Source organism: Palaemon carinicauda, unplaced genomic scaffold, assembly GCF_036898095.1.
Source record: "Palaemon carinicauda isolate YSFRI2023 unplaced genomic scaffold, ASM3689809v2 scaffold206, whole genome shotgun sequence".
NCBI lineage: Eukaryota > Metazoa > Arthropoda > Malacostraca > Decapoda > Palaemonidae > Palaemon > Palaemon carinicauda.
In genome coordinates, this window is record NW_027169657.1 from 7094 (window position 1) to 33730 (window position 26637).

Below are 26637 nucleotides of genomic sequence, written 5' to 3' on the forward strand. Positions count from 1 at the left end.
ACAGCGCCATAGCCTCTGTACCATGGTCTTCCACTGTCTTGGGTTAGAGTTCTCTTGCTTGAGGGTACACTCGGGCACACTTCTATCTAGTTTCCCTTCCTCTTGGTTTGTTCAAGTTTTTTTTTATAGTTTTTATTGTTTATATTTTTTTTAATGTTACTATACTTAAAATATTTTACTTTTCTTTATTTCCTTTCCTCACTGGGCTATTATCCCTGTTGGGGCCCCTGGGCTTATAGCATCCTGCTTTTCCAACTAGGGTTGTAGCTTAGCATTTAATAATAATAATAATAATAATAATAATAATAATTGTGTTGTCCTATTTCGAACCCGTATGGTTTGTTCTCCAAAGGTTAATGTAATCATTTTTAATTATTCAGATGTGTAGATTATTAAAGCCTTCATAACTCCTGTCTCTCCCCAGATGGACGAGGACATTGAGAATGAAGTCTGGCAGATGTGTTCGGTGCTAAGGGACTTGGAACTGAACAAGGAACCCCCACATTACTTTCCTCACTGTTCGACTGCCCCCTTCTTGCTCTACCTCGCTCTAGCAGAGTTCTCTAGGTGAGTCAAACTTAGAAAGGTTATTGCTAGGTGAGTCAAACTTAGAAAGGTTATTTCTAGGGTAGTCAAACTTAGAAAGGTTATTTCTAGGTGAGTCAAAAACTTAGAAAGGTTACTTCTAGGTGAGTCAAACTTAGAAAGGTTACTTCTAACTAAGTTAAACATAGAAAGGTTACTTCTAGGTGAGTCAAACTTAGAAAGGTTACTTCGAACTAAGTTAAACATAGAAAGGTTACTTCTAGGTGAGTCAAACTTAGAAAGGTTACTTCTAGGTGAGTCAAACTTAGAAAGGTTACTTCTAACTAAGTTAAACATAGAAAGGTTACTTCTAGGTGAGTCAAACTTAGAAAGGTTACTTCTAGGTGAGTCAAACTTAGAAAGGTTACTTCTAACTAAGTTAAACATAGAAAGGTTACTTCTAGGTGAGTCAAACTTAGAAAGGTTACTTCTAGGTTAGTCAAACTTAGAGAGGTTATTTCTAGGTAAGTCTAACTTAGAAAGGTTATTTCTAGTTGAGTCAAACAGAAAGGTTACTTCTAGGTAAGTCAAACTTAGAAAGGTTACTTCTAGATAAGTAAAACCTAGAAAGGTTATTTCTAGTAAAGGTGTCTACTAGGTAAGTCAAACTTAGAAAGATTACTTCTAGGTAAGTCGAACTTTGAAAGGTTATTTCTAGGTGAGTCAAACTTAGGAAGGTTATTGCTAGGCGAGTCAAACTTAGAAAGGTTATTTCTAGGTTAGTCAAACTTAGTCAGGTTACTTCTAGGTAAGTCAAACTTAGAAAGGTTATTTCTAGGCTAGTCAAAAACTTAAAAAGGCTATTTCTAGGTAAGTCAAACTTAGAAAGGTTATTTCTAGTTAAGTCAAAAACTTTGAAAAGTTATTTCTAGTTAAGTCAAACTTAGAAAGGTTATTTCTAGGCGAGTCAAATTTAGAAAGGTTACTTTTAGGTAAGTCAGACTTAGAAAGGTTATTTCTAGGTGGGTCAAACTTGAAAGGTTATTTCTAGGTAAGTCAAAAACTTAGAAAGGTTACTTCTAGTTAAGTCAAAAACTTAAAAAGGTTATTTCTAGGTGAGTCAAACTTAGAAAGGTTATTGCTAGGTGAGTCAACCTTAGAAAGGTTATTTCTAGGCGAGTCAAACTTAGAAAGGTTATTTCTAGGCAAGTCAAATTTAGAAAGGTTACTTTTAGGTAAGTCAGACTTAGAAAGGTTATTTCTAGGTGGGTCAAACTTAAAAGGTTATTTCTAGGTAAGTCAAAACCTTAGAAAGGTTACTTCTAGTTAAGTCAAAAACTTAGAAAGGATATTTTTAGGTAAGTCAAACTTAGAAAGGTTATTGCTAGGCGAGTCAAACTTAGAAATGTTATTGCTAGGCGAGTCAAACCTAGAAAGGTTATTTCTAGGCGAGTCAAACTTAGAAAGGTTATTTCTAGGTGAGTCAAACTTAGAAAGGTTATTTCTAGGTAAGTGTAAGTCAAACCTAGAAAGGTTATTTCTAGGTAAGTCAAACCTAAAAAGGTTACTTCTGTGTGAGTCAAACTTAGAAAGGTTATTTCTAGGTGAGTCAAACTTAGAAAGGTTATTTCTAGGCGAGTCAAGCTTAGGAAGGTTACTTATAGGTAATTTGAACTTGGAAAGGTTACTTTTAGGTAAGTCAGACTTAGAAAGGTTACTTCTAGGTGAGTCAAACTTAGAAAGGTTACTTCTAGGTGAGTCAAACTTAGAAAGGTTATTTCTAGGTGAGTCAAACTTAGAAAGGTTATTTCTAGGCGAGACAAACTTTGAAAGGTTATTTCTAGGCGAGTCAAACTTAGAAAGGTTATTTCTAGGTAAGTCAAACTTAGAAAGGTTACTTCTAGGTAAGTCCTAATTAGAAAGGTTATTTCTAGGTAATTTGAACTTAGAAAGGTTATTTCTAGGCGAGTCAAACTTAGAAAGGTTACTTCTAGGAAAGTCAAACTTAGAAAGGTTACTTCTAGGAAAGTCAAACTTAGAAAGGTTACTTCTAGGTAAGTCGAACTTAGAAAGGTTATTTTGTAGGCGAGTCAAACTTAGAAAGGTTATTTCTAGGCGAGTCAAACTTAGAAAGGTTATTTCTAGGCGAGTCAAACTTAGAAAGGTTATTTCTAGTTGAGTCAAAAACTTAGAAAGGTTATTTCTAGGTGAGTCAAACTTAGAAAGGTTATTTCTAGGTGAGTCAAACTTAGAAAGGTTATTTCTAGGTGAGTCAAACTTAGAAAGGTTATTTCTAGGTGAGTCAAACTTAGAAAGGTTATTTCTAGGTGAGTCAAACTTAGAAAGGTTATTTCTAGGTGAGTCAAACTTAGAAAGGTTATTTCTAGGCGAGTCAAACTTAGAAAGGTTATTTCTAGGCGAGTCAAACTTAGAAAGGTTATTTCTAGGCGAGTCAAACTTAGAAAGGTTATTTCTAGTTAAATCAAACCTAGAAAGGTTACTTCTAGGTGAGTCAAACTTAGAGAGGATGTTTCTAGGTAAGTCAAACTTAGAAAGGTTACCTTTAGGTAAGTCAGACTTAGAAAAGTTACTTCTAGGTAAGTCAAACTTAGAAAGATTACTTCTAGGCAAGTCAAACTTAGAAAGATTACTTCTAGGCAAGTCAAACTTAAAAAGATTACTTCTAGGTAAATCAGAAGTGAATATATTCCTTCATTACTAACATAAACTTCTCAAGATCAAATGTAGACATTCATTTAAACAAATTTGCCCATCAGCAGTTTCTTGTCTTTAATTTCATATCCTGAAAAAAAAAAAATGCTGAAATATAGCAATTTTATTGTTGTCACTGACATTGGTGTGGGTACAGACTTACACAAGAGTCTATTCGAGGGTCACTAGTAACTTGTAATAGTAGCAGTAACTATTTGCCTCTAGTAAATAGCCCCAGAGAAACTGAAACCTGGCATAGAGTTCCCGTAGACTTTAATTATCATCCTCCTGGAAGTTTCCTGTTTCAAAGTCAGGAAATCTACATTTGGGAATGTTTTTCATATATATATATATATATATATATATATATATATATATATATATATATATATAAAGTTTTTGTCTTCATTTTTACTCATTCAATTTTGCTTCAATGAATATTCAATTCGGTTCAAATAGAAATTTAGGTTAAATATTCAGTATTTTGCATATATTACTTGTTATAATTTATCAAAATACATTATTATAAAATTCCTTATTCATAAGATATTTTTTATCCCAGTTGTGACCAGATTGAGGAATGATTTTCCTAGTTGATGATCTTAGAATACATATTTTTAGTCATTACTTATATATAGTGTATTTGCTATTAGTTTGCTATTGCCTTATTTCCTTTCCTCACTGAGCTACTTTCCCTGGTTGAGCCCTTGGCCTTGCAGCATCCTAAATGAGGGTTGTAGCTTGGCCAGTAATAATAATAATATCCTGTCACAACCCATGTACATCAAAGTGCCATATTCCTATTTTGAAAAAGTATTGTGGTACAGATTTGTGTATTCTTTGGAAGCATGATAGTGAAATGCCTGGTTACAACAATGAATAAACTTGGCGGAGTAGGGAGAAGGAACTGACTCACTCTGGGGTTTTGTCGCTGGATTAACATTAGCTGACTTTTCCTCGCACTGGAAGGAACTGACTCACCCTGGGCTTTTGTCGCTGGATTAACACTAGCTGACTTTTCCTCCCACTGGAAGGAACCGACTCTCACTGGAGTTTTGTCGCTGGATTAGCACTAGCTGACTTTTCCTCCCACTGGAAGGAACCGACTCTCACTGGAGTTTTGTCGCTGGATTAGCACTAGCTGACTTTTCCTCCCACTGGAAGGAACCGACTCTCACTGGAGTTGTGTCGCTGGATTAGCACTAGCTGACTTTTCCTCCCACTGGAAGGAACCGACTCTCACTGGAGTTGTGTCGCTGGATTAGCACTAGCTGACTTTTCCTCGCACTGGAATGAACTGACTCACTCTGGAGTTTTGTCCCTGGCTTAACATGAGCTGACTTTTCCTCGCACTGGAAGGAACCGACTCGCTCTGGAGTTTTGTCACTGAATTAGTATGAGCTGACTTTTCCTCGCACTGGAAGGAACCGACTTGCTCTGGAGTTTTGTCTCTGGATTAACATTAGCTGACTTTTCCTGGCACTGGAAGGAACCGACTCACTCTGGAGTTTTGTCTCTGGATTAACATTAGCTGACTTTTTTTCGCACTGGAAGGAACCGACTCACTCTGGAGTTTTGTCTCTGGATTAACATTAGCTGACTTTTCCTCGCACTGGAAGGAACCGACTCACTCTGGAGTTTTGTCTCTGGATTAACATTAGCTGACTTTTCCTCGCACTGGAAGGAAATGACTGTCACTGGATTAACATTAGCTGACTTTTCCTTGCACTGGAAGGAACTGACACACTCTGGAGTTTTGTCTCTGGATTAACATTAGCTGACTTTTCCTCGCATTGGAAGGAACTGACTCTGGAGTTTTGTCACTGGATTAACATTAGCTGACTTTTCCTCGCACTGGAAGGAACCGACTCACTCTGGAGTTTTGTCACTGGCTTAACATTAGCTGACTTTCCTCGCACTGGAAGTAACTGACTGACTCTGGAGTTTTGTCACTGGATTAATATTAGCTGACTTTTCCTCGCACTGGAATTGGTAATTTCTTCCAAGTATATTTCATAAATGATTAGTGAAAGGCTTTTTCTTATGGCTGATCTTGCCCTTTTGCCAAATATATGTGTAGTGCAGATGATTTATAGAGAAGAGGACTTGGGTCAATCCTGTTAAGAATGGAAGGTCAAGAAAAAGACAAAAGATCAGATAAAGTGAAGGAAGATTTGCTGAAGATGCTAGATGCTTTAGGGCTACTGACCCGTAATTAAGGGTTCACAGTTTGGATTAAGATGACTTCTAAAGTTTATAAGTAAATACAGCTTTTTTATCAAATTATATTTTACCTATCCTCAAGTAAATAATTCATAATTGTTATAATTCCAATGCTTCACTGACTTTTTCATTTCACTTTCATTGCTCCATTGGCTTGTTAATTTCACTTTCATTGCTCCATTGGTGTGTTAGTTTCACTTTTATTGTTCCATTGGCTTGTTCATTTCACTTTCATTGCTCCATTGGCTTGTTAGTTTCACTTTTATTACTCCATTGACTTGTTCGTTTCACTTCCATTGCTCCATTGGCTTGTTAGTTTCACTTTCATTACTCCATTAACTTGTTAGTTTCACTTTCATTACTCCATTAACTTGTTAGTTTCACTTTCATTGCTCCATTGGCGTGTTAGTTTCACTTTCATTGCTCCATTGGCGTGTTAGTTTCACTTTCATTGCTCCATTGGCGTGTTAGTTTCACTTTCATTGCTCCATTGGCGTGTTAGTTTCACTTTCATTGCTCCATTGGCGTGTTAGTTTCACTTTTATTGCTCCATTGGTGTGTTAGTTTCACTTTCATTGCTCCATTGGCTTGTTAGTTTCACTTTCATTGCTCCATTGGCTTGTTCGTTTCACTTTCATTGCTCCATTGGCTTGTTCGTTTCACTTTCATTGCTCCATTGCCTTGTTCGTTTCACTTTCATTGCTCCATTGGCTTGTTCGTTTCACTTTCATTGTTTCATTGGCTTGTTCGTTTCACTTTCATTGCTCCATTGGCTTGTTAGTTTCACTTTCATTGCTCCATTGGCTTGTTCATTTCACTTTCATTGTTCCATTGGCTTGTTCATTTCACTTTCATTGCTCCATTAGCTTTTTCATTTCACTTTCATTGCTCCATTAGCTTTTTCATTTCACTTTCCTATAATGAATGTCTTCAGATTCCAGGAACACGTCCCAAACGCAGAGAGGCGTACGTTACTTCTTGGAACTGTGTGGGGTCATTTTCTACCTTCTGTTACCAAGTGGGTAGATGTAACATGTTACAGAATGCTCTGTAGGATCCGAAATGCGATCCTCACGGATAGAGTTGCTAACACAGGAGAACCCGTCCAGGTGAGTATCTTTCTCCTCAAAATTAAAAAAGAATTACATGACCTAATTTAAGAAAAATAGAAATACATGGTTTAGACTACAGTAGACATTAGTTAGCTAACTGCTGTTTTCATAACATTTCATAAACATGACTATTGCAGGATAGTTATGTACCTGACATGGAATTTTGTATTGGACCTTCTTACATAATTATTATGCAAATCTGTTTCTAATTCTCCCCTAATTCATATCAAAATTTTAGTATATAATTTATTAAGGGGTTCACATTTTACTTGTCATGTTTCATAAAGAAATGAAGTACCGGTATTGATATTTACATCATTAGGTACTTTGTGTAAATTCTCTGCAATTTTGTACAAATTCGTTTCTCATATTCCTCAAATGAGTATGTGGTTTTGCATTTTTAGTAGATAATTTTTGTTTAAGACTGACAGAATATAAGAGCTTTTTGATAACTTATTTGTTATGAATGTATAATATTGTAGGAAGGAAACATACCCGAAGTACCATTCATGATGTTCCTACCTTGCTGTCAGATTGCAACTTTCAATATTGTCTTATACTTTAGAGCAAAGCACATAACTTCAATATTGATGACTAAAGGTACCACGAATATAATGCTTGAATAAATAAAAGTACAGCAAAACATTGGATTAAATGGCTTGGATACGAATAGAATCAAAAGAAAAATGTAAAGTGAATCACATCACACATTTTTCTGTCTTGTCACATTGAAATCCTGTATTTTTTTTCTAATTATTTCCTATTGTTTCAGTACACAACATCAGCGGTTGACACTACATCCTGTTTCTACCACGTAAAGACTTTTTGGAGGCACTTAGCGTGGCCTGACCCGTGTTCTTCTTACACTCTGGTTGTGAAAATGATGGAGGTGAGCATAAAAGTTAGGGGGCCAGTTTAGTATGTGGCCTACCTGGTTTTTTAGGTTAGGTAGAGTTAGGTTAGGTTAGGTTAGGCCAGGCCACATACTAAAACAAAGATAGAATTTTATTGGCCATTTTCGAAAGGTAGGCCACATAATAAACCGGCACCAAAGATACGTTATGTCTGAAGTGAGGCTTCAGTTCCTGCAGAGTTCAGTACCTGTAAGGTTAATAACAATGATAAATATGAAGTATAAAAGTTATTGAGTTAACTTATTTCCAGACTACATGGTTATAATCTCGTAAGACTTAAGTTTGGCAACAGTGGGTGAGAAACTAGATGGTAATCAAAGTTTCTATTAAGGTTTACAACAGTTCTCTTTTTTGTAATTATCTGTTAAAATTTTTTTACTTTTTAGCCAAAGGTATGAAGAAAGAATAGAAAATTAAATTCATTAAAGGATAGCATTAATAGTCAATATCATTAAGACTTTCTTATAAAAGCTTCAATTAATTAATATTTGAAGTAATAGTAAGTACAGGACTATTCTATCTTTACCATATAATCCTTTAAGCTTTTGTCAACAAGGATTTATTAATTTTAAAGAGGGCTCTATATAAAGAATAGTCTCTTTTTATTTACAATCAATCATGTCGCATCATAATATCCTTACCTATTACTTGATATTTCAGTCGATGTCCGGCACTGCAGACTACTACGTATTCCTCTTGCAACAACGTCTCCATACCTTGGCAACCGATACAGAAGAGGATGAGAGAGCACAGCAGCTGTGCATAACTGTCAATAATATGGAACATGTCAGAAACTCTCTCACCTTACTCCAAGAAGAGTTACAGGTAAGATCATAGGCTTTACAATATCACCGTTAAATTTATAGTCTTTTAAATGGATTTTGACGTAGGAAAAATCTATTTTTGGGTGAGATAGCCATGTCGACCTGATGGAAGTTTCCTTCGACAGCTTCCTACTGTATAATATTTCTGCGAGTGATATTACAAGAGAATTACGGGGAAATTATATTAAGTTTGCATTATTTTTTGCAATGCTTACAGTATGTAACTTAATTACAGAATACATATTTTTCATTGGTAGCCAGTCATATTCAAGCAAATTCAAATTAAGAATACAGTAGAGGAGAAAGTGGTGTTATTTATACAGTTTAAGTAAAACATGTTGTCGGTTAAGAAAGCTACCAACAGTGAGTTTTATCATTTATCTAGACTATCTGATTAATGTACTTGTAGCTATTGATGGATTAAATTACAAAGTTGTAGTAATAATTACTCTAAACTTTTAATATAATAATTATCAATAGTAATTGACTTCTTCAATAGAAAAATTTCCTCATTTTTCAACATAGAGCAGAGAGATGACTTTTAGAAATTTTCATGTCTACTCTAGCATTTTTATCTCTGAATTATTTAAGAAAACTCTAAACCTTTCTTTGGGAAAATATGATTGCATGAATCTGGATGTGTAATTTGACAGTAGCTTGCTGGAAACATGAATAAAATATTTTTTTCTTTTATAAGGAATTTCTTTGGTAGGATTATTTCCTGGTGCCAGATGTATATAGTAGTTTCAATATATTCTAGTTACATTGATTATTACAGTATTTTTATTCTTTGTTTTGTGTTTCTGTTTTCACATAGTTTGAGCAACTTGGTCAAATCCTTGACGCTCAAGACCCTCGAGCTGGCACTACATACACTGATCACCTGACTGGTCTCCTCTTTGCTGCCCTCAACAACCTAGACACAAAGATAGCAGAGTCCCTTTCTCCAGTTTCCGATAAGGTATAGCTCTTTTTACACTATTTCAAACTCTGAAAAGAATGTAATAATGTAATTTGTATGTGCATACCAAACGTGATGGATAGTGTCATAATTTATTAATTTTGAGTTCAGTATTCCTTAAAATGTACAGGAAATATTGTTCTTGTGGCTCAAGACTCCAGCCTAAAGTAATATTTTATTCATTACAGTCCCATGAAGCATTATTGCCTTATTTCAGTGTATCAGAAAGTCCCATTCTCACCTCATTCAGGAATGAGATAGTCTTTTTAATGTTTTTGCACAGTGCCTTTGGAAGCCAAAGTGGCGAAGTGTTTGAGAATATAACCAGCAATACAGTAATTAAAGCCTTTAAAATATGTGAAAAAAATTTTGTTTGCAGTTGAATTACTTCCATGTATTTTTTTTTTTTTTTCAAATTAAGATACTGTATAAAAATGTTGATGGTTCATCCCTATATATCTTGTTCCTGGATAAAAAATTGATGCTTGTTTGCTCCAATCTGCATCTGTTTTTATTTAAACAAATCCCTTTTCCCATTGGTAAATGGAAAATTGAGTTATGCAGTAGTTCATGTTTTTGGGGACATTTTTTGGACAATGATCACTCCCCTTCTAAGAGAATAATCTAACTTAACATTAAACATGGAACCTAAATGTATTGTAAAACAGCACAACTATATTACAAGTATGAAGTGACTATTTGATGGGTATTGTGGTATCCTAGAGCCAATATATATGAGCAACAGCATGCTGGGATGTGCTCATTACCATTCCCTCACTGTTATTTAACAGTCATATTTAAAGCATACGTGAAAATTGAAACGATACAGATTTCAAGTCTCAATACCTGAAGAGAGAAAATTATCATATTATGGGGTAGTTTTGAGATCACTGACTCCCAATTGTAGACTCGATGTTGTTTTTTCATAGTGTCTTTGAATGTATATACCAGTATATAACTCAACAATGGATACAATTAACATTTAGTGTGAAGCTTGGTAACATGTGATTCTTCTCTAGAATTTATAGGGAAATTCCAGTATGTTTTCATTGCTTTGCATTTCTTTATATAAAATTTATACTCTTATTTAATCAAGACAGTAAAGATATGAACTTAAATATACTGTGTTAAATATATTGCTGTGCCAATTATTGTAACCAGTTTATTGATTATACATGTCAAAAATATCTTATCTTTACAGCTTCGTCAAGAACTTCAAAAAGATGTTTTCCATCTGGCATGGTCACCAGATTCCTTGCCAGCAGAGGAGGCTGTGCGTCCTCTTTTAGAGCGTCTTTATGCATCTCTGTCAATGTATTCAGCAGCGTTGCTCAAAAACAATCTTGATCGGCTATTGCATCTACTTTGGTTGGGTGTGCTTGGTGCTCTTCATCAGCAGATTGGGAAGGACACAGAGGTATGTACGGTACCTGCAATTACTTTGCATTAGGTAAATTGAAAATCACCAGTAACTACTTGGCGAAAGCATGTTTTAATTCAGATCCATTACTACCATAGGTAAGATCTTTGAACAGATTGGAAAAATAATACAATTATACCATATATAAAACTTATTTTACATGATCATTATCACGTATAGTGTCGCCAGTTAGTAATTCATTACAGAAAACCCAATACAATTCTCCACATCTAATGGCCTGGCCTTCATGTTTTCGTTAGACTAAGCTATTAATGTAACGGGCAGTTCTGCTTATACCTATTCCATTTCTAGTCAATATTGTTATATACTGCCCTTGAATCAGTTACGTTTTATGATTAATTTCTATAGCAGCAAAATGAAGTGTATGATCAGTCTCTCACAAAATTCTGACGTACTGTACTTGAGGAAGAGAAATGAGCACCTACTACTTATTGCCCTCTGGGCAAATAGGAATTCAGAGTAGTAAATATATTAGGAACAAGATATTTGTTTAAACTTGGGTAGTTTTTTAATTCGTAGAACTTCTTGCCCTTCATATGCCTCAATATATCTGTGTACACCTGTATTGTCTGAATATTAATACTTGTATTAATACAGTTTACAAAAGACCATGTGTGATTTTCCTCTGTCTTTCAAGGAAAAACAAGAGGCGTTTTTTGTTCGTTTGTATGACGCTTTGGGTTTACTAAGAGGGTTTTTCCACGCTCATGGCCGTGGTCTTGACAGCGCCACCCTCATGGGAGAAGAATACTCTGCTCTTGAAAGACAATTAAGAGTAAGTTTTATCATAAACAATAACAGTTCTTTTATTAAGTGATGAATGTAACAATTATAATAAAATTAACAATAATTTTGAATACAAAACTGGATTAGCATGCAGTATTAAAACAATTATGTACAATACGTAATTACTAGCCATCATTTTATATCTTCCAGCTACACAAAACTCCAACGGAGGCTCTAATTGAGGCTTACCATTTAGAGCGATTAGTGGTGCAAGAAAGAATAGAGTCTTCAGAGTATGGATCTTTGTTTGTTAGAGTATATTTCAATCATGATTCACTCTGTGTTGAAGTTCTTCAAGCAAGAAACATCATTCCATTAGACCCTAATGGTAAGAGCAATTCTCATCTCGTGTCTCTCAGCTGAGCATTAGTAAACTACCAAATATATATTTTTGTTTCATTCAGCTGTTCTCGATAACTGATGAACTAGCAAATATAAAGTACTGTTTGTAGTAAAATAAATTTATGAGATTAGACTGTCCTTTATCAATTGAACTCGTATTAATTTCATTCCTCTTCATGCAGGTTTCAGCGATCCATTTGTGGTGATAGAATTATTACCCAAGCGACTTTTCCCTGGATCAGTTCCACAGCAAACCAACGTCCATAAAAAAACCCTTCACCCACTTTTTGACGAATGCTTCGAGTTGTAAGTTATACAATATAGCAATTTGCATTTGGAAAATTAATTTGCCATTTTTAAATTTGACATATCCCTGGTGATTTCCAGACTGGGGTTAGAGTCCTGCTCAAACTTGTTAGTTCCTTTGGTCTCTGCAACCTCACCATGCTTGTGAGCTAAGGATGGGGAGTTTGGGGAAGCCTATAGGTCTATTTGCTGAGTCATCAGCAGCCATTGCCTGGCCCTCCTTGGTTCTAGCTTGGGGGGAGAGGGGCTTGGGCGCTGATCATATGTAATACTGTATGGTCAGTCTCTAGGGCATTGTCCTGCTAGATACGAGTGTCGCTGTCCCTTGCCTCTACCATTCATGAGCAGCCTTTAAACTTTTAAACATAAAGCCCGTAAAAAGGAATGCTGAGGACATGCCATAATTTAGAAATTTAAATACAACTGAACCGTCTTGCACAACTATTACGGAAGTTTAAGGTAGGTTCCCTCTCAACCAATTCAGTAGCTACTACAAAATCTTCGAGGTTTAGAATGGTTTGCCAGCAACCCATCCAGATTAATCTGCCAACTCTAGCTAAGGTTTTTATTATTAAAACAACTTTTTCCTAGGCTAAGATTGTTGGTGTGTAGTCTACCTAAATGTGAAAAGATAACCCTAATTTGGTTTATCTGACAGGAGTTTCCCTGCTGTTTACAACAGAATAACAATGTAACCCAAAGAAATTATTTCTGTATTTTACGGCCTCTTCAAATTGAAAGTTCACATAATCCCTATTCTCAAGTGACTTGTGTGTTTTCAAAGGAAATAAGAAGGGCAGACCAGCTCTGAAGTTCTGTCAAAATTCTGATAATTTCCAGCTGATAATAGAATTAATTCATATTGCTGGTAATGAACTAGGTTTAGTTCTATGTAATTGAACCCCTAGGTAAGGGGCATTGACAGTGCAAACTTTATTTGGCCAAGGCTGTCATTTCCAGTCTCCCACTAATTATGAATTCCCCCTGGAATGACTGCAGCCCATCTGGCTGCTGATCAGTTTGATGTGCCAGGATACCAATATCTCACTTGACTGCTGGTAGATTGTATGCCGTGCTATGTAGGTGCTTCAATTGCCGAGGCAAGATCAATGTAAAGAAGTTAAGCTAAACCACCAGGTAATATTTTAGGTTCCTAAAGGGTTTATCTTAATTGAAGTTTAAATTTTTGACAAGACAATTCAAAAGGAGTTGGAAAGGTACGTGTGAGAAAATCAAGGGTGTGTAACAATCGGTGAAGTGCAGAAAGCAGTTTAGAGGTACCATGTAGTGTGATACTCAGGATATGGTGTGGGAGCCATTCCCTAAAGGATAGATTTAGTTTTGAGATAAATGGTTTCATCAAAAATCTAATATTGTGCTTGAAATACTATATAGTATGTCCATGTGTCTGTTCAAATCCAAGACATTAATTCAACAAGAAAAGAAGGACTGCTTCCATTATAATAACTTGTGCATATTCTGCAATATTTATTAAGAATTTTGCAGTTTACAATTTTTTACTATATTTTTTCCAAGGCTGCTTTGTAAATTATGATTGAGATAGTTTATTTTACTGCTTTGGATGTTTCTAGACCTTGGGATTTGCCTTGGTTTTTTCCATTACTTTAATTCCTTCAATCGATCATCTCTGATACGTTATTGAGATTAATTGAAGTATATTCCTCAGTGTACACAATAGCGAAGTATTAATTTAGTAGATCTAGTATACCTTTGCCATTATAGCTACTAATAATAATGTCATCCTCATCTTGGATGCCACATTGCTTTAAGGACTGGATAATTTCCCTGCTTTTTCCATGTTAAAATTTTGCTTTTTAATATTTCTTCAATGTAGGTTTTTTAATCATGTGATTGTATCATCATCTTAAGCATTCATGACTGCAAAAGATTACAGACATCTAGGAGTACTTCACTAAGTTCAAATTAAGAGCTATGGTATGTTGTTATAAGTTAAATGGCAGGGACGAGGACGCAAGTTGACACTATCAAGGTTCAATCCAATTCATATCAGGAAGTTCTGTCAGACACAAGTTAATGTGTATGACCACTCTTACCTACCTCATCTTAAATAAGTACAGTATTCTAAGCTGTTGTCAAGCTCCCCTACCTAAATTAAATAAGAAGTTGTGTGTGTGCATCATTGTAGAACAACAGTACAGTAGTAACTTGGCCTAATGAAGAAGGAGACATTTTCTTTAGAGGTGTCCTTGCTATTAATGTCCATATCATCATCTGACACCCTGTTTGTTTTACCATCATCCTGTTTATTCCCGGACCTTCTTAGCACTTTTTCCATTTCACTATCACTACCAAAGGTACTCTCTCTCTCTCTCAACCTTCATGAGGATTTTCTGGTAATGATAAAAAATTGGACACCAGTTTTGAGGACTTGGTGCTGCTGCTTTGCTCTACACAAAACCCATAATGTATGTGAACTATACTTTTATCATCATTAATCAATACTGATATCTCATTTTCTTTACATGAAAATTTTTCTCTTTCTTAGATTTTCTCTTAAGATATATAGCATTAATTTTTATCGCCTTAAAACAGTGTGTTTCAATTAGTAATAATAATTTTTGTCTCCTTTCACTGGTGATATGCTTGTACCATAACCATTCTCCAGAGACTGACTGACTATTAATGTTAAGTACCATTTAGTTTATTGCTAGTAGCTGCTAGACTGTCTCAATACTAGTCGTGTTAAAATTATAAGATGTTAGTAGTTACTGGATGGTAAGCCCCACCCTCTCACTGGTTTTCAGCCGCTGGAGTACATCATACTCCCATCCTCCTTATCTGGCTATTTTAATATTTTGCTTTCTCTTTTAGATAAAGGTTTTGGTAGATTGCCATAGTAGATCAATTAATATCAAAAGGGGAACAAAGGTTTTGCAGTAGTTGCCAGATAGCTGTAGCCATGTAACAGTTGTCTGTGTAACCAGGTGTATCCTCCCTGTCCCTTGGTCACTAGTATGACCATGAGTCAACTACAAATCCTGAGTGCTGTGCTACCGTTGAAGATCCCTGCCAAGTGTGAAAAAAATATACGTCGTCCTTCCCTTCTTTCAGGGGTTTCCAGTTCACAGGAAGGTGCTGCGACATGTTACCAGGTTATTGCGTCTTTTTTTTTAAAGTTCCTGTCTTTCCCCTCGAAAGCATTCTAATCAGCCAGTGCATCCTGTGGAGGCAAACTTAAAGTTCCTCCTCTTCCACTTCATCTTTGTCGAGTGTTTTCATTGCTAATTCGAGGAGTAGAAGTCATCAAAGAAGTCCACGAGCCTGTTTCTCTCTCTCAGGAGGAGACTGTGCTCTACCAGAACTTCTTTAGGGGGTGTCAGAGTACTTTGCCAATCAGGATGAAGGGCGCTGCCCTTTTTTCCCTCCAACTGGTGTTTCCCTCTCTTCACACAAGAGTTCTCTTTATGGGAAGAAACATCCTCATGTATTGCTCCAACTTAACGACCTAAATGCAGTCTTACAGCACCCAGGAAACCACACACACTGGAGTAGATGCACATCAGGAATTCACTCACACTGGAATTCACATGCACTGGAATCCATGCACAGTAGCCAGCCTACACAATGGAATCCACGTGCATTGGTATGCCGCTCTTCACCTCATTTGGAGACCTTCAGAGAGATGTCTTCACCCACCCAGAAGAACAAACTCACTGTGACCTCTTCTCTCATGTGATAGGAGGAGTCATGTCTTGCGAAGCCTTGACCTATTCCTCTACAAAGTTTTGTACATGAAACGGAGTTGTACCAAAACCCAACCTTCCGCAGGAAGGTGTTTCGGTACGAGATCCATTAGTTCCCATCCCTGCTGCCTGTGCTAGGTTTGCGAGGCCAAGCACAAGCACTGCCGATTAGGATGTTCGGTGGCCCCCCTTGCCCCTCTCCTCCGCCAACGCACTTCAGTGATGCCAAAATATTGAAAAATATTGAGAGAATTACCAGTCCATACTGAGAATGTTCCAATCCACTTGGAAATATAATCCTGGTATATTGTCACCTCGTACTCAAGACAAGCAGCTTCATATCGGGAAATTTCCTTCCCAGAGAATACATTTCACTGTGTGTATAGGGGTGCACACCCCTGCTTTTGTTGTTCGGTCTTGTATTGAATTGAACATGCGCACCCCAGTGCAGGAGGATAGGCACTATCCTCCTTCATTTACCTTTTTGGAGAGTTCCAGAGAAGACAGCAAAGACTATGATGAAAATGTACACATTAAAGAACTCGGGTTTGTTAGGAAAAATAAAAAATTTATTTTTGGGGGGTTAAACATACTGTAGATATAAGTAACCTTTGAGAGTATCATCAGGGGAGGTTCATACAAATAAAGCATTTGTGGCTTGTATCTTAGCCAACTATTGTGAAAGCTAAAAAAATCCACTTCATAATCTGAAATGCTAGCATACTATGAACTCAAATTTGTATCCCATTTATTTTTTATTTATTCTATATGTACTTATGCTGTATATACTTTTAAGGAGTTTGGAACCTAGGGTACAAGATTTTATGGATATGAAGAGAAAATATGTATATTGAATTGGCACAAGTCAGTGACTTAGGATTGTAAATGCACTTTAGCTTTCACCATACCCTCTGGCAGACCAGCCCTTAGAACCGGTTTTGTTTTTCATAGTATGAAGACCATTAGAATTACACATGAAATTGTTGCTTTCCAGATAGTACAGTAGGTGACTTCTAAAGCTTATAATCATGATAAGTAGGTCAAACCTCACAGACAGGCTTCAAAAGATTATATAAAATAAAATAAAAATTGACAGTACTAATGTATACATATTAGAAGAAATGTAGAAATTCAAGGAAGGATCTTCAGATGTGTATATACCGTAGTAAGTACATTTTTCATCCCAAACAATACACAATATAAAATATTCTGCCATATAAAGAAATAAATTGTTTATTTCACTGTACTGTATTACTTGAAATGTATTTGATTACATAGGTCCTTGATTTTTTACAATGTACTGTATTACTTAGAATGTATTTGATTACATAGGTCCTTGATTTTTTACAAATTGGAAATTATTTATCCTCAGTTTTGGAGAATAATACCACACATTACATAAAAATTCATTTATTCAAAACAGGATATATAAGAAAAGATTAATTTTAAAGTTGCTACAAAATTAAGGGTAAAATATCAAGTTATACTAATTATGTATTCGTTTAAATTTTGTGACCAAATACTAAAGATTTAAAAGTTGTAACTGCTTTGAAATTTAGATAGAAATTAGAATCTTTATGCCTTGGCATATTTAAATGAATCTATCAATATAAAATGTAGGTGGTAATGTAAAATTTATACTGCTTCTGTATAATTTTAATATTCAATAAATATTTAAATAATTTCCTTATTACAATTTTTTTAATAGTCGAGTAAATGCAAAAGAGTAGCCTTATTACAACAGATCATGAGAAACCTCATACATTTTCATTACATATAGTATTATGCGTAAAAATCACAGGGCAACGTGATGCACGGATGCAAGTCCTCTGAGGAAGTATCACGAAACTAGTCAGGACTTAATCTTATATTTCATATTTTTATTTTCCCCTGTGGTTCTTCTGCATATAGTATTATGAATAATGGATTTTTTTTGGAATTCCCTTGATTATTGAATAAAGTAATAAGTTTAAAGTTAGTTGCCAATTTATACATTTTTTTCATTCATTATACAGCCCGGCATCCCTGGAAAGCTGCCAGACAGAAGGTGCCATGATCCTTTTCACTCTGATGGATCATGATGTTATCACTTGCAATGACTTTGGAGGAGAGGCTTTCCTTTCTCTTAACACCATACCAGGAGTTGTTCCTTCTTCAGCATCAGTTGATAATTTCCATGGACTAAAACCCATCGAGCTCAACCTTATGTTCCAAAAGGATCCAGGTGAGAAACAAAATGCAATGTTAATTTTTTGCGAGTTGATGTAAACAATTATGTCTAATTATCAGTCCTATCATTAGATAAATAGTTTATACTAAGACTATTGATATCGATTATAAATTAGTCATAGCTAAAAATGGATAACTAAATTTATCATAATTTGAAAAAAAAAAAAAAAATTGTTTTCCTATGCGAGTACAAACCATTGTCCTTTAATAAGAGTACATTATGTTATTAATGTAACTGGAATGAATGTTAAAACTTTTAAGAGGTGGTAGTAGTTACTGGTGAGTGGAGGTTAATCACTGTCCATCCAGTAGTCAATGGAGAATTCACTTTGGTTTTGGCCATATAACAGTAGATATACTCCTTGCTGCCTCATTTTCCAGTTATTTAAATTTTCTTATTCTTACAGAATTCTTTTACTAGTGGTAGTGATGCAGGCTTGCCCTGATAAGCTTGGTAAACTGCAACAGGCTTATGAACAAGCTGTGTGATCTTCATCATCTTTGTACTATTTGCAGGCAGCATGAAAGTATCCTTTTATGATGTGTAGTTGTAGTTGTGACCACCTCTGTATTGGGTAGAGTTCAGGGGGAGGCTCGGAGATTCTTTGGCTAAGGTCTTTGCAATGCCCAAGCTACTGCCGAAGACATTTAGCTCATTCTTTGGTCGATTCACTTCTCGACTCTGCTTTCTTCAGATTCCTCTAGGGCTGGGTCCTCTGAAGGAGTTCCTACGGCAATTGATGACGAGCCTTCTAGGAAGCTTCCGAAGGTGTTGTCGTATATACCGGGACCTCTTGACCTTCCCTTGCTGTGTCCTTTTCATCCACCTGCAGAGGATGTCTTGAATTTGACTACCATCAATAAGTCCTCACTTGCTGTGAGATCCTCAACGACTCGAAGACTTGGCAAGGAGGAGTATGCACCCTTTCTCCCCCCTACCCCACCAGCACTCCTGTATTTTTTATATTCCCTCGACTGCAGACTTTTCAAATGAGACCCTGCTAGATTGAAGAAAATAGTCACCGGGGCAAAGAATGTTCAGTCAAACTGATCTCTCCTTGCTTACGTGAGAGAGGGGTATGGTACAGAAACGTGCCCGCTGCCTGCGGTCAGTCTTGTACAGAACTGAGCTTGCAACGGCATCGGTTGGGATGAAGGGAGCTACCCCCTTCCCCTTCCTTCTCCCGAGAGTTCCAGGGATATATGTAAGAGATACCTGCTAGGAAGAAGACAGACAGCAGTTTAACCATGGTGGATTAATGACAACAGCAGACAGTTTCGTCTATTAAACCTTTCCCCGTATGGTGCCAGGTCTCCACACTCCCTGTGTCGGGGCACCTATGTTTTTTACCAGATCTTCCGACACAGATTTTGTTAGTGTCACTACTGGTTGACATCACAAGATCCTCCCACAAGCCAGAACCTTCCAACGCATCCACAGGATGAAGAGAGTAAGCAACTCTCTTCACAAGACCACATCTGAATACTCTTTAAAAGTAGTGAGGTACTATACTATCCAGTGACAAGCTTTAATACAATGGGTCTATGCACTGCTCAGTGCCCCCCCTCTCCTATTCGGTCTTCGGAGGCTAAGGCACTAATGCTTCGTCAGCCCCTGCCTGCGTAAGAGCTAGTGGCACCTCAGCTACCAAGGAATCGGATCTAAAAGCAGTTGTCCATTCTTCTTTAAGGTCACTAGTTCTGCACTTGGTTCAGCTGTCATCCCTGATGTTTTACGGTTACTAGTTCCACACGCTGTATGCGAATACATTAAGAAAGATTCTTACCAAGTTACACATCGAGATCTCTTCCCTCGTGTGAGAAGAGTCTGGAAAATTCATTAACCCAACAGCATCCAGTTCCAGCCCAGCCCCAGCGGAAGTGTAGAACCCAGAGATGGGCTATGTTTGTCAAAGTATGGGCACTCATTTGCAAGTACTGTGCAATGACTTTTAGGAGGGATGAAATTATTGATCTGCGGCCCGCAAGGATTAAAGCCCGCCATAGAGTTGTCATGGGCAGAACTTATATGGGGTTCTTTAGATGGTCAATTACCAGAGCTCTGAAACAGTTACTTCAGAATCGTGACAATCTGGGGATCATGGTCAACCGGGGACAAGTCCAGTCTCAAACCCAAGCAGAGGATGAAGTACCTGGTTATGCTGATAGACACGGCATCAGTGAGAATCCTACCATTGGATGATCCTATCAGCAGACTCTAGGTAGTTAGTGCAGCAATTCCTTTATAAAGAAGAGCTTTCAGTTAAAACAGTGGAGAAACTCATACTTTATGGGTGCCTCCACCAGCTATTGCTCCAGTGATGTTTGTAATATCACTGGTCAGCATCCAGCGAATCCCCTTACCCTTTGATTACGGTGGAACAAACAGTGCAGTCTTTTAGCTGAACCACCAGGATTTTATCAGGCACACTCCCCTCAACCCTTCGCTTCCGAAAATGCTGTTGCTCAAAGTTGCTTTCAAGGAGGATACATGGAAGAAAAACACTTTCATATCAACCTACAGGATACCAGCAGCACTAAGCATTGCAAGCTGCATCAACACTACCATAGTGACCTACATCAACAAACAAACTGTCACAGTTTTATAGACCCTTAGTGAGTTGGCAAAGCAGAATCACATCAAAGAATTTAACGCCGCAGTAAAGTTGTTGCCAGCGAGGTTCATTCCATGCAAGAGGATATTCTAGGGGTGACACTCAGTCGCCAGGGGCTGGTTGTGGGATTGGACTGGTAAATATACCCCTGCGGGACAGAAAGTCTTCCTGCTCTTTGTTGGATTACCATCCATCAACCTGTTCGTCACACAAATGAACATGAAGCGACAGAAGCAGTATCGAGTTTGCCTGTTTCAGACCCATCAGCAGCACTAAGAGGGATGTCTGCCCACACCCCCAGAAACATTTCCACCCTTCTGCCTGATTTCCCGATTAATCAACAGACTGTTGATGACATCAGGTCTTACGATGACCCTGGTGGCACTTAAGTGGTAACACACCGAGTGGTAACCAGATCTGCTGATACTCCTCATTGAGGCACCGAGAGAATTACTCCTATGGCTCATCCTTTCTGTCAGCCCCACCTGCAGAGGTAGCAGTACTTAATATCTTCCGTTGACCTTCGAGGTTGACAACTATTCAGGATCTGAGTGAAATGCTTTTCTCAAAGCACTCCACAGGAGATGTCCAGATACCTGCAAATATCCTATGCAGCTATATACCAGGGTAAGTCTGCCTTCTCTCCTGCAATTGGTGTTATAGGAAGGATAATTCTTAGATTGGAGCCACCCCATAATTGATTGCTAACTCCCTAGTCTACTTTAGTCGGGAGAGGCTCTTCTCGGGCTCCACTGTGGATGGCTATCGCTCAATCCCTTGAGACTGACATTAGATAAGGATCTGACGTCAAGACTGTCTTCCTTCTAGCCTTGGCCTTGGAAAAATGTGTAGAAAAGTTGCATGGCACTAATCATAGTGACATGGCATGCAACGGATCACTTGGGAAATGCTGGTCATAGCGAACAAGTGCAAGGAATCCTGTCTTAAGGGGGGGGGGGGGGGGGGGAAGAGAACACAATGGTAGTGTTCCGGTTAAGGCAAAACACTAAGGGAAGACCACAATGAAACCTTGGCACCCATGAAGGCAAGATCTTGTAGCTTGTACAAGCAATGAGAATTACAATAGGAAAAGCTAAAACAAAGCAAATACCAAAAGTTCCTAAATCTGAAAGTTAGGAAAATCAGGTGCAAGAGATTTAATCACAAGATGTCCAACAATCACGTAGTGACTATTCACACATAGACATGTGGTGATACAAAAGCCCAGGATTATGGAAATGGTTTTCGTGGAATGAATCAGTTGGGTAGAGACAGGCTCCTACGATTGTTATTCTACTCATTAATTGTATGTTCCAGCAGGCACTTTCTGCTGGGATGTCATCTCAGTAACTTTCAGAAGAAGGAAGGAGACGAGGGTGGTACCTATCATCCTACACGAGGGTAAGCATGTTAAGTCTCGTGAGAGACAGAGCAATGATAGCAGGTGTGTGAACTCCTGTACCGTGTACTGAAACTTATTCTCTGGGAAGGAAACACGGATAGGGTCCTTATGGCAAGCATGTATTTTATGCTTTTATTCACTCTGTCAATCATTCAGGGTAGTGAAAAACACAGCGCCATTCACTCCCACTGTCTGCGAGCATGCTCAGTACTAGAAGGCGCAGAAAGCGTCTATATATCTTCCCGGAGGGAATGATTAGATGTATGCAATGTGGAATCTTAATGATCGTAATAGCATTCATGTGCCCTTGTGACACTATCAATGCTATCGGTGAAGCATAAGCGCGAGGAGTATTAACACTTGGTGTCTTATCTCGTAAAGGCAAAGCACATGGTGATCAAGTGCGTGATGATTCTGTCAACAGGAGACAGGTAAGGAAGAGGTACAAGATCATGTTTGTCAATTGTGAAGACAGCCTGTGGATTGCAGGTGTGTGGAGGGTCAGTCAGCAAGAGAAGCCAGTCTGCTGACATAATCATTCTTATGTTTTGTTTGTGAAGAATAAGCATGTAGATCTCTGGAGGAAGCAATGAGACCGAGCATCCTTATAGGAGGTTTTCGTCCTCCGACCATCACTGAAAATATTATTCTCCTATTCTTATGAAGAAGAATGGGTTGTCTATATGTTGCATCCATGCTGACAAGCCCCCGTTGAAGACATCTCAGGTGCGATCTGTCTCTTGGCACCAGCTTATGTTGGAAACGTCAAGTGTTCCAGTTTCTGCTACTGGCGAGCTGGGAGCATAAACTGTTGTAGTAAGGGAAGAGGTGCTTTCCACCTACATGGCTTTCTCAGCAAGGAAAACTTTCACTAAGATGGTGTAGTTTTTATCCCTGGTCTCCTCTTGCACAGGTGAAAGAAGAGACTACTCCCAATTTATCATGACCCCAGGTCCTGACAAGATGAAAGAACCCTGTCTCGGAAGAGAATGTTTCTCTTCAGATTCCACCAGGATCAATTAATCATCCAGGTAGCGGAGCAGGCAAATCCCGTAGTTCTGAGCCCCCCAAAATATTACATTAATTCTAAGACCTGGGGTGCTGTCAACAAGCCGAATCAGAGAACCTTGCTTGCTACCACTACCCAGAAATACTTTCTGGAGGAAGGCTGAACTGGTATCTGAAAGTAAGCATCTTTCAGATCCAGAGTCACCATATAATCCTGTGGTCATATCGCATGCCTGGTGGTGGGCACTGTTTTCATCTTAGTTAAGATCTCCTTTGCCAAAACCCACCATGGAAGCTCAAGATTGGGTCTGACAATACTGGGAGCGTGGGATTGAAGGTCAATCGGAACTGTGCCTTTTGGAGGTTATGTTGTTGCTCCTCTGAGGCCACCCTCTTTTCTAATGCATCAAAGGACTGGTTCTTTCTTTTCAGTCTCTAAACAACCAGGAATCGCTGGCTGAGGAAAATCTCCATCAAAGCCTTCTGACTTGGACTCTAAGTTGGCTTCTTCAGGGTCATTGTCTCTGCACTGATGAGAAAGTCTAGCTGAAATCAATTGCTCAGGCATCCTAACGACTTGCAGCAAACAGGAAAGTCTTGGATCCTCAAGATGGGCCACCTCAGGGGTAGTCTTGGTACCTTTGCTCTCTCTTACAGGCACCTGCTGAGAGGGGAGAGAAAGAGGTTGCCAACTTATGTCCTTGGGGCTACTGATGCCTTGTCATTTAGAGGGTAGCTGATGGATCGAGGATCGGACTTTTTCCTCTTTGTGAGAGCCAATATACTCCACCAAAGAAATCTCTCTCAGAGAAAGCAAACCTTTGTGGGTTCTAATCAGAGTATTCCTTCTGGGGAAGGACAGGAATCCTGCCCCCATTACACCTTTTAGTGTTTAAAAGCGAATGATACTGGGTGAAGAGAGGGGAGAAGTGGGACCCTGCCTTTTAGGTGCCCCCGAACTTGCTTGGGAGAGTAGCTGCGACTCCTCCTCTGAAGAAGGTACCCGAGGGAAAGGCTAACCTACAGTATGCCTTGCAGAAGCAAGCAGTCGATCACTTCTGGTGAAACTAGGATGAGCCTTTGACAGATGTCTGGAGCACCTTGTAGGCACACCTTGTAGGCATACATTCCAATTGCTCAGGGCGTGGCTCCGATGGTTCGCCAAGAGTAGCCCAAGATTAAAGGCAAGTGCTTCCCATCCCCCCCCAACTTACTTCTTCTACTAGAGTGGAGTGCCTGCAGCAAACAGATGACGAGTACTCATAACAATCTGTATGAGAACATCTTCATAGAAGCATATGCTCGCTAATGATGAAGACTTCGCATCTACAATGAATAGGTGAAAAGTGAGGATCTTGTCCTAAGAGCGAACGCTTGTAGCAATTAGACGAGGGATTTCGCCTAGGATCACAAGATGAGCGAGCGGTGTCCTCTAACGAGGATAAATCATAAAATCTCTTGAACACTGAGCACAAGCGTTATAAAAGGGGGAGAGCGCCTAGCAGCGCTTTGAAACAAGAAGACAAGCCTTGGAGGATGTGTGAGCCACAATCGTCAAGGAGCATCCTGGAGAGGGGTTGCAGGAACACTTTTGACAGGCCAGGCCCAAAGAGATGAAACCTGGTGATCAGAAGATTGGCACAGCTATGGGAGCATGCTCCCAAATCTAGAATATCGCTCGTGTCAAACAAGATGAGGGGAGACAGAGGGCCCAGCATGATTTGGTAGACATGCCAGATGACAAGACCAATCTGGGTCAGAGCATTGGAAGGAGTATATCTTGGGAAGGCTATACAAAAGAGGCACTCAGGCTAGCTACACATCCAAAGACGCTCGTCTGGAGGACATACTAGAAGAGGAGGCGAACCTAAGGCAGAGCTTCTAGGAATTACCTACCTAGGAAACGCATCTCAGGGATGGAACAACTGGAAATGCACACTTCCAGTGACAGATTTCTCTGATGAGACTTGTCGGAGAAAGGACCTCTAGTAGAAAAGAGATATTGAGAGAAGAATCCTCTGCAGGTGAACTCATGAATGAGGCCTTGGATGAGGAGTGTCTAAAAGAACGCATTAGCAAGTCTTCTCCTAAAGGACTAGAGTAAGGTACAATATACTGCCTTCAAGGATGGATGGTCAGGGTTGAGAAACAACCTTGCAAACATCAAAAATGGTAAGGGTCATGCATTCACTATCACTGGATCTTCCAGCTGGAAAAAACAAAAACTACAGGGCACTTCCCTCAGGAAGGAACGCAGGAGGACCTCCTCTACAAAGGCGGAGCTCTGAAGACACGGGAGGTAGCTGCAGGATGGATTAGAAGTTCCAAAATTTACTGAAGAGGCAATAACTGAAGGGTGTTTCTTTCAAGAAGGGCAATTACCTTGGAAAGGGCACCAGGGAGAATCTTCTCCCTCTGAAGGCACACTGGAAGATCTAGAAATTCCACAACGATTGGAGAAGCAGCAACTGATCAGCGCTTCCCTCGGTGCCCTTCTCCTTATGGAGCCTCCAAAAGATGTTGTCTGTGGAAACAGGAGGATTCTGTAGAAAGGTCTAGAAGATCTATGATGGTCTGAAAAAGCAGCAGCTGAAGGGTGCTTCTTAAGGGAAAAAGCGCCAAGAGAAAATCTCCCTCTGAAGGAAGACTGAAGACAACACAGTTTCTCTAAACTCTTCGGAGGTGGCAGTAGGAGGGCTAGAAGTTTCAAGACAATCTCGAGAATTGGCAACCAAAGGGTGCTTCTCTTGGGAAGGTGTCTTCAGGAAGGTGCCTAGAAGACTCTTCCTCCAAAGTTAAACGCTACCATTTCCCATGGAGAGAAGGGCTCCCTACCTGTAGGATTGCCAATGTAAGTGGTAAGTGAGAGGTCGTGGTTAAACCACCTCAAGTATAACTCCAAGAGCACTGAAGACTGCTTCCCCATGGATGACAATAACATAGTGTCCAGTACCTCTATTGCCAAGTAGGGACAAAACTCAAAGGCTATAAAAACACACACTTCCAAGGATCTCTTAGAAGCAGTCGAAGCCTTTGCAGAAATCCAGGGGAAGATACTTTTTACCTTCAAGAAGGTGCTGAACAACCAAAAGCCCTGCTGAACAACCAAAAGCCCTTCAAACAACTCATAAACAAGCAGGAAAAAAAAAATTTATTTACCGAAAATTCCAGCCAGTGACAATGTCTCTCACCCACAGCTGATATCCAAGTGATTTCTCAGTGAGCTAGCAAGGGGGCAGTAGCCTGCCCGCTACAGTGTTCCAGCTTTGCCGTTATCTATTCTCCTAAATTAAAGGACAATGGTTTGTAATCATTTAGGAACAAATTATTTTGAAAATTTTTTAATTTTTTCACATACAAACATATCACGATGGTTTGTTAGTGTATGAACAAATCAATTTTGAAAAATTGATTTTTCACATACAAACTTAGATTTTATAGTAAATGGACAATGATTTATATTAATGTAGGAACAAATTAATTTTGAAAAATTTTATGGTTTTTCCACATGC

General features: G+C 38.5%; 1 protein-coding gene across 1 annotated transcript in view; it reads left to right on the forward strand.

The window, feature by feature from the left end:
• Nucleotides 1-424: 424 nt before the first annotated feature.
• The window catches only part of LOC137635974 (BAI1-associated protein 3-like), a gene marked incomplete at its 5' end in the record, with an annotated part of 28167 nt that continues 1954 nt past the window's right edge, over nt 425-26637 (forward strand). Inside the window, 10 exons of the mRNA XM_068368431.1 lie at nt 425-567; nt 6395-6569; nt 7345-7461; nt 8147-8311; nt 9128-9271; nt 10473-10688; nt 11350-11487; nt 11649-11826; nt 12023-12146; nt 17887-18095. Coding sequence (XP_068224532.1) covers nt 425-567; nt 6395-6569; nt 7345-7461; nt 8147-8311; nt 9128-9271; nt 10473-10688; nt 11350-11487; nt 11649-11826; nt 12023-12146; nt 17887-18095 — 1609 coding nt within the window. The remainder of the gene's footprint in view (nt 568-6394; nt 6570-7344; nt 7462-8146; nt 8312-9127; nt 9272-10472; nt 10689-11349; nt 11488-11648; nt 11827-12022; nt 12147-17886; nt 18096-26637) is intronic.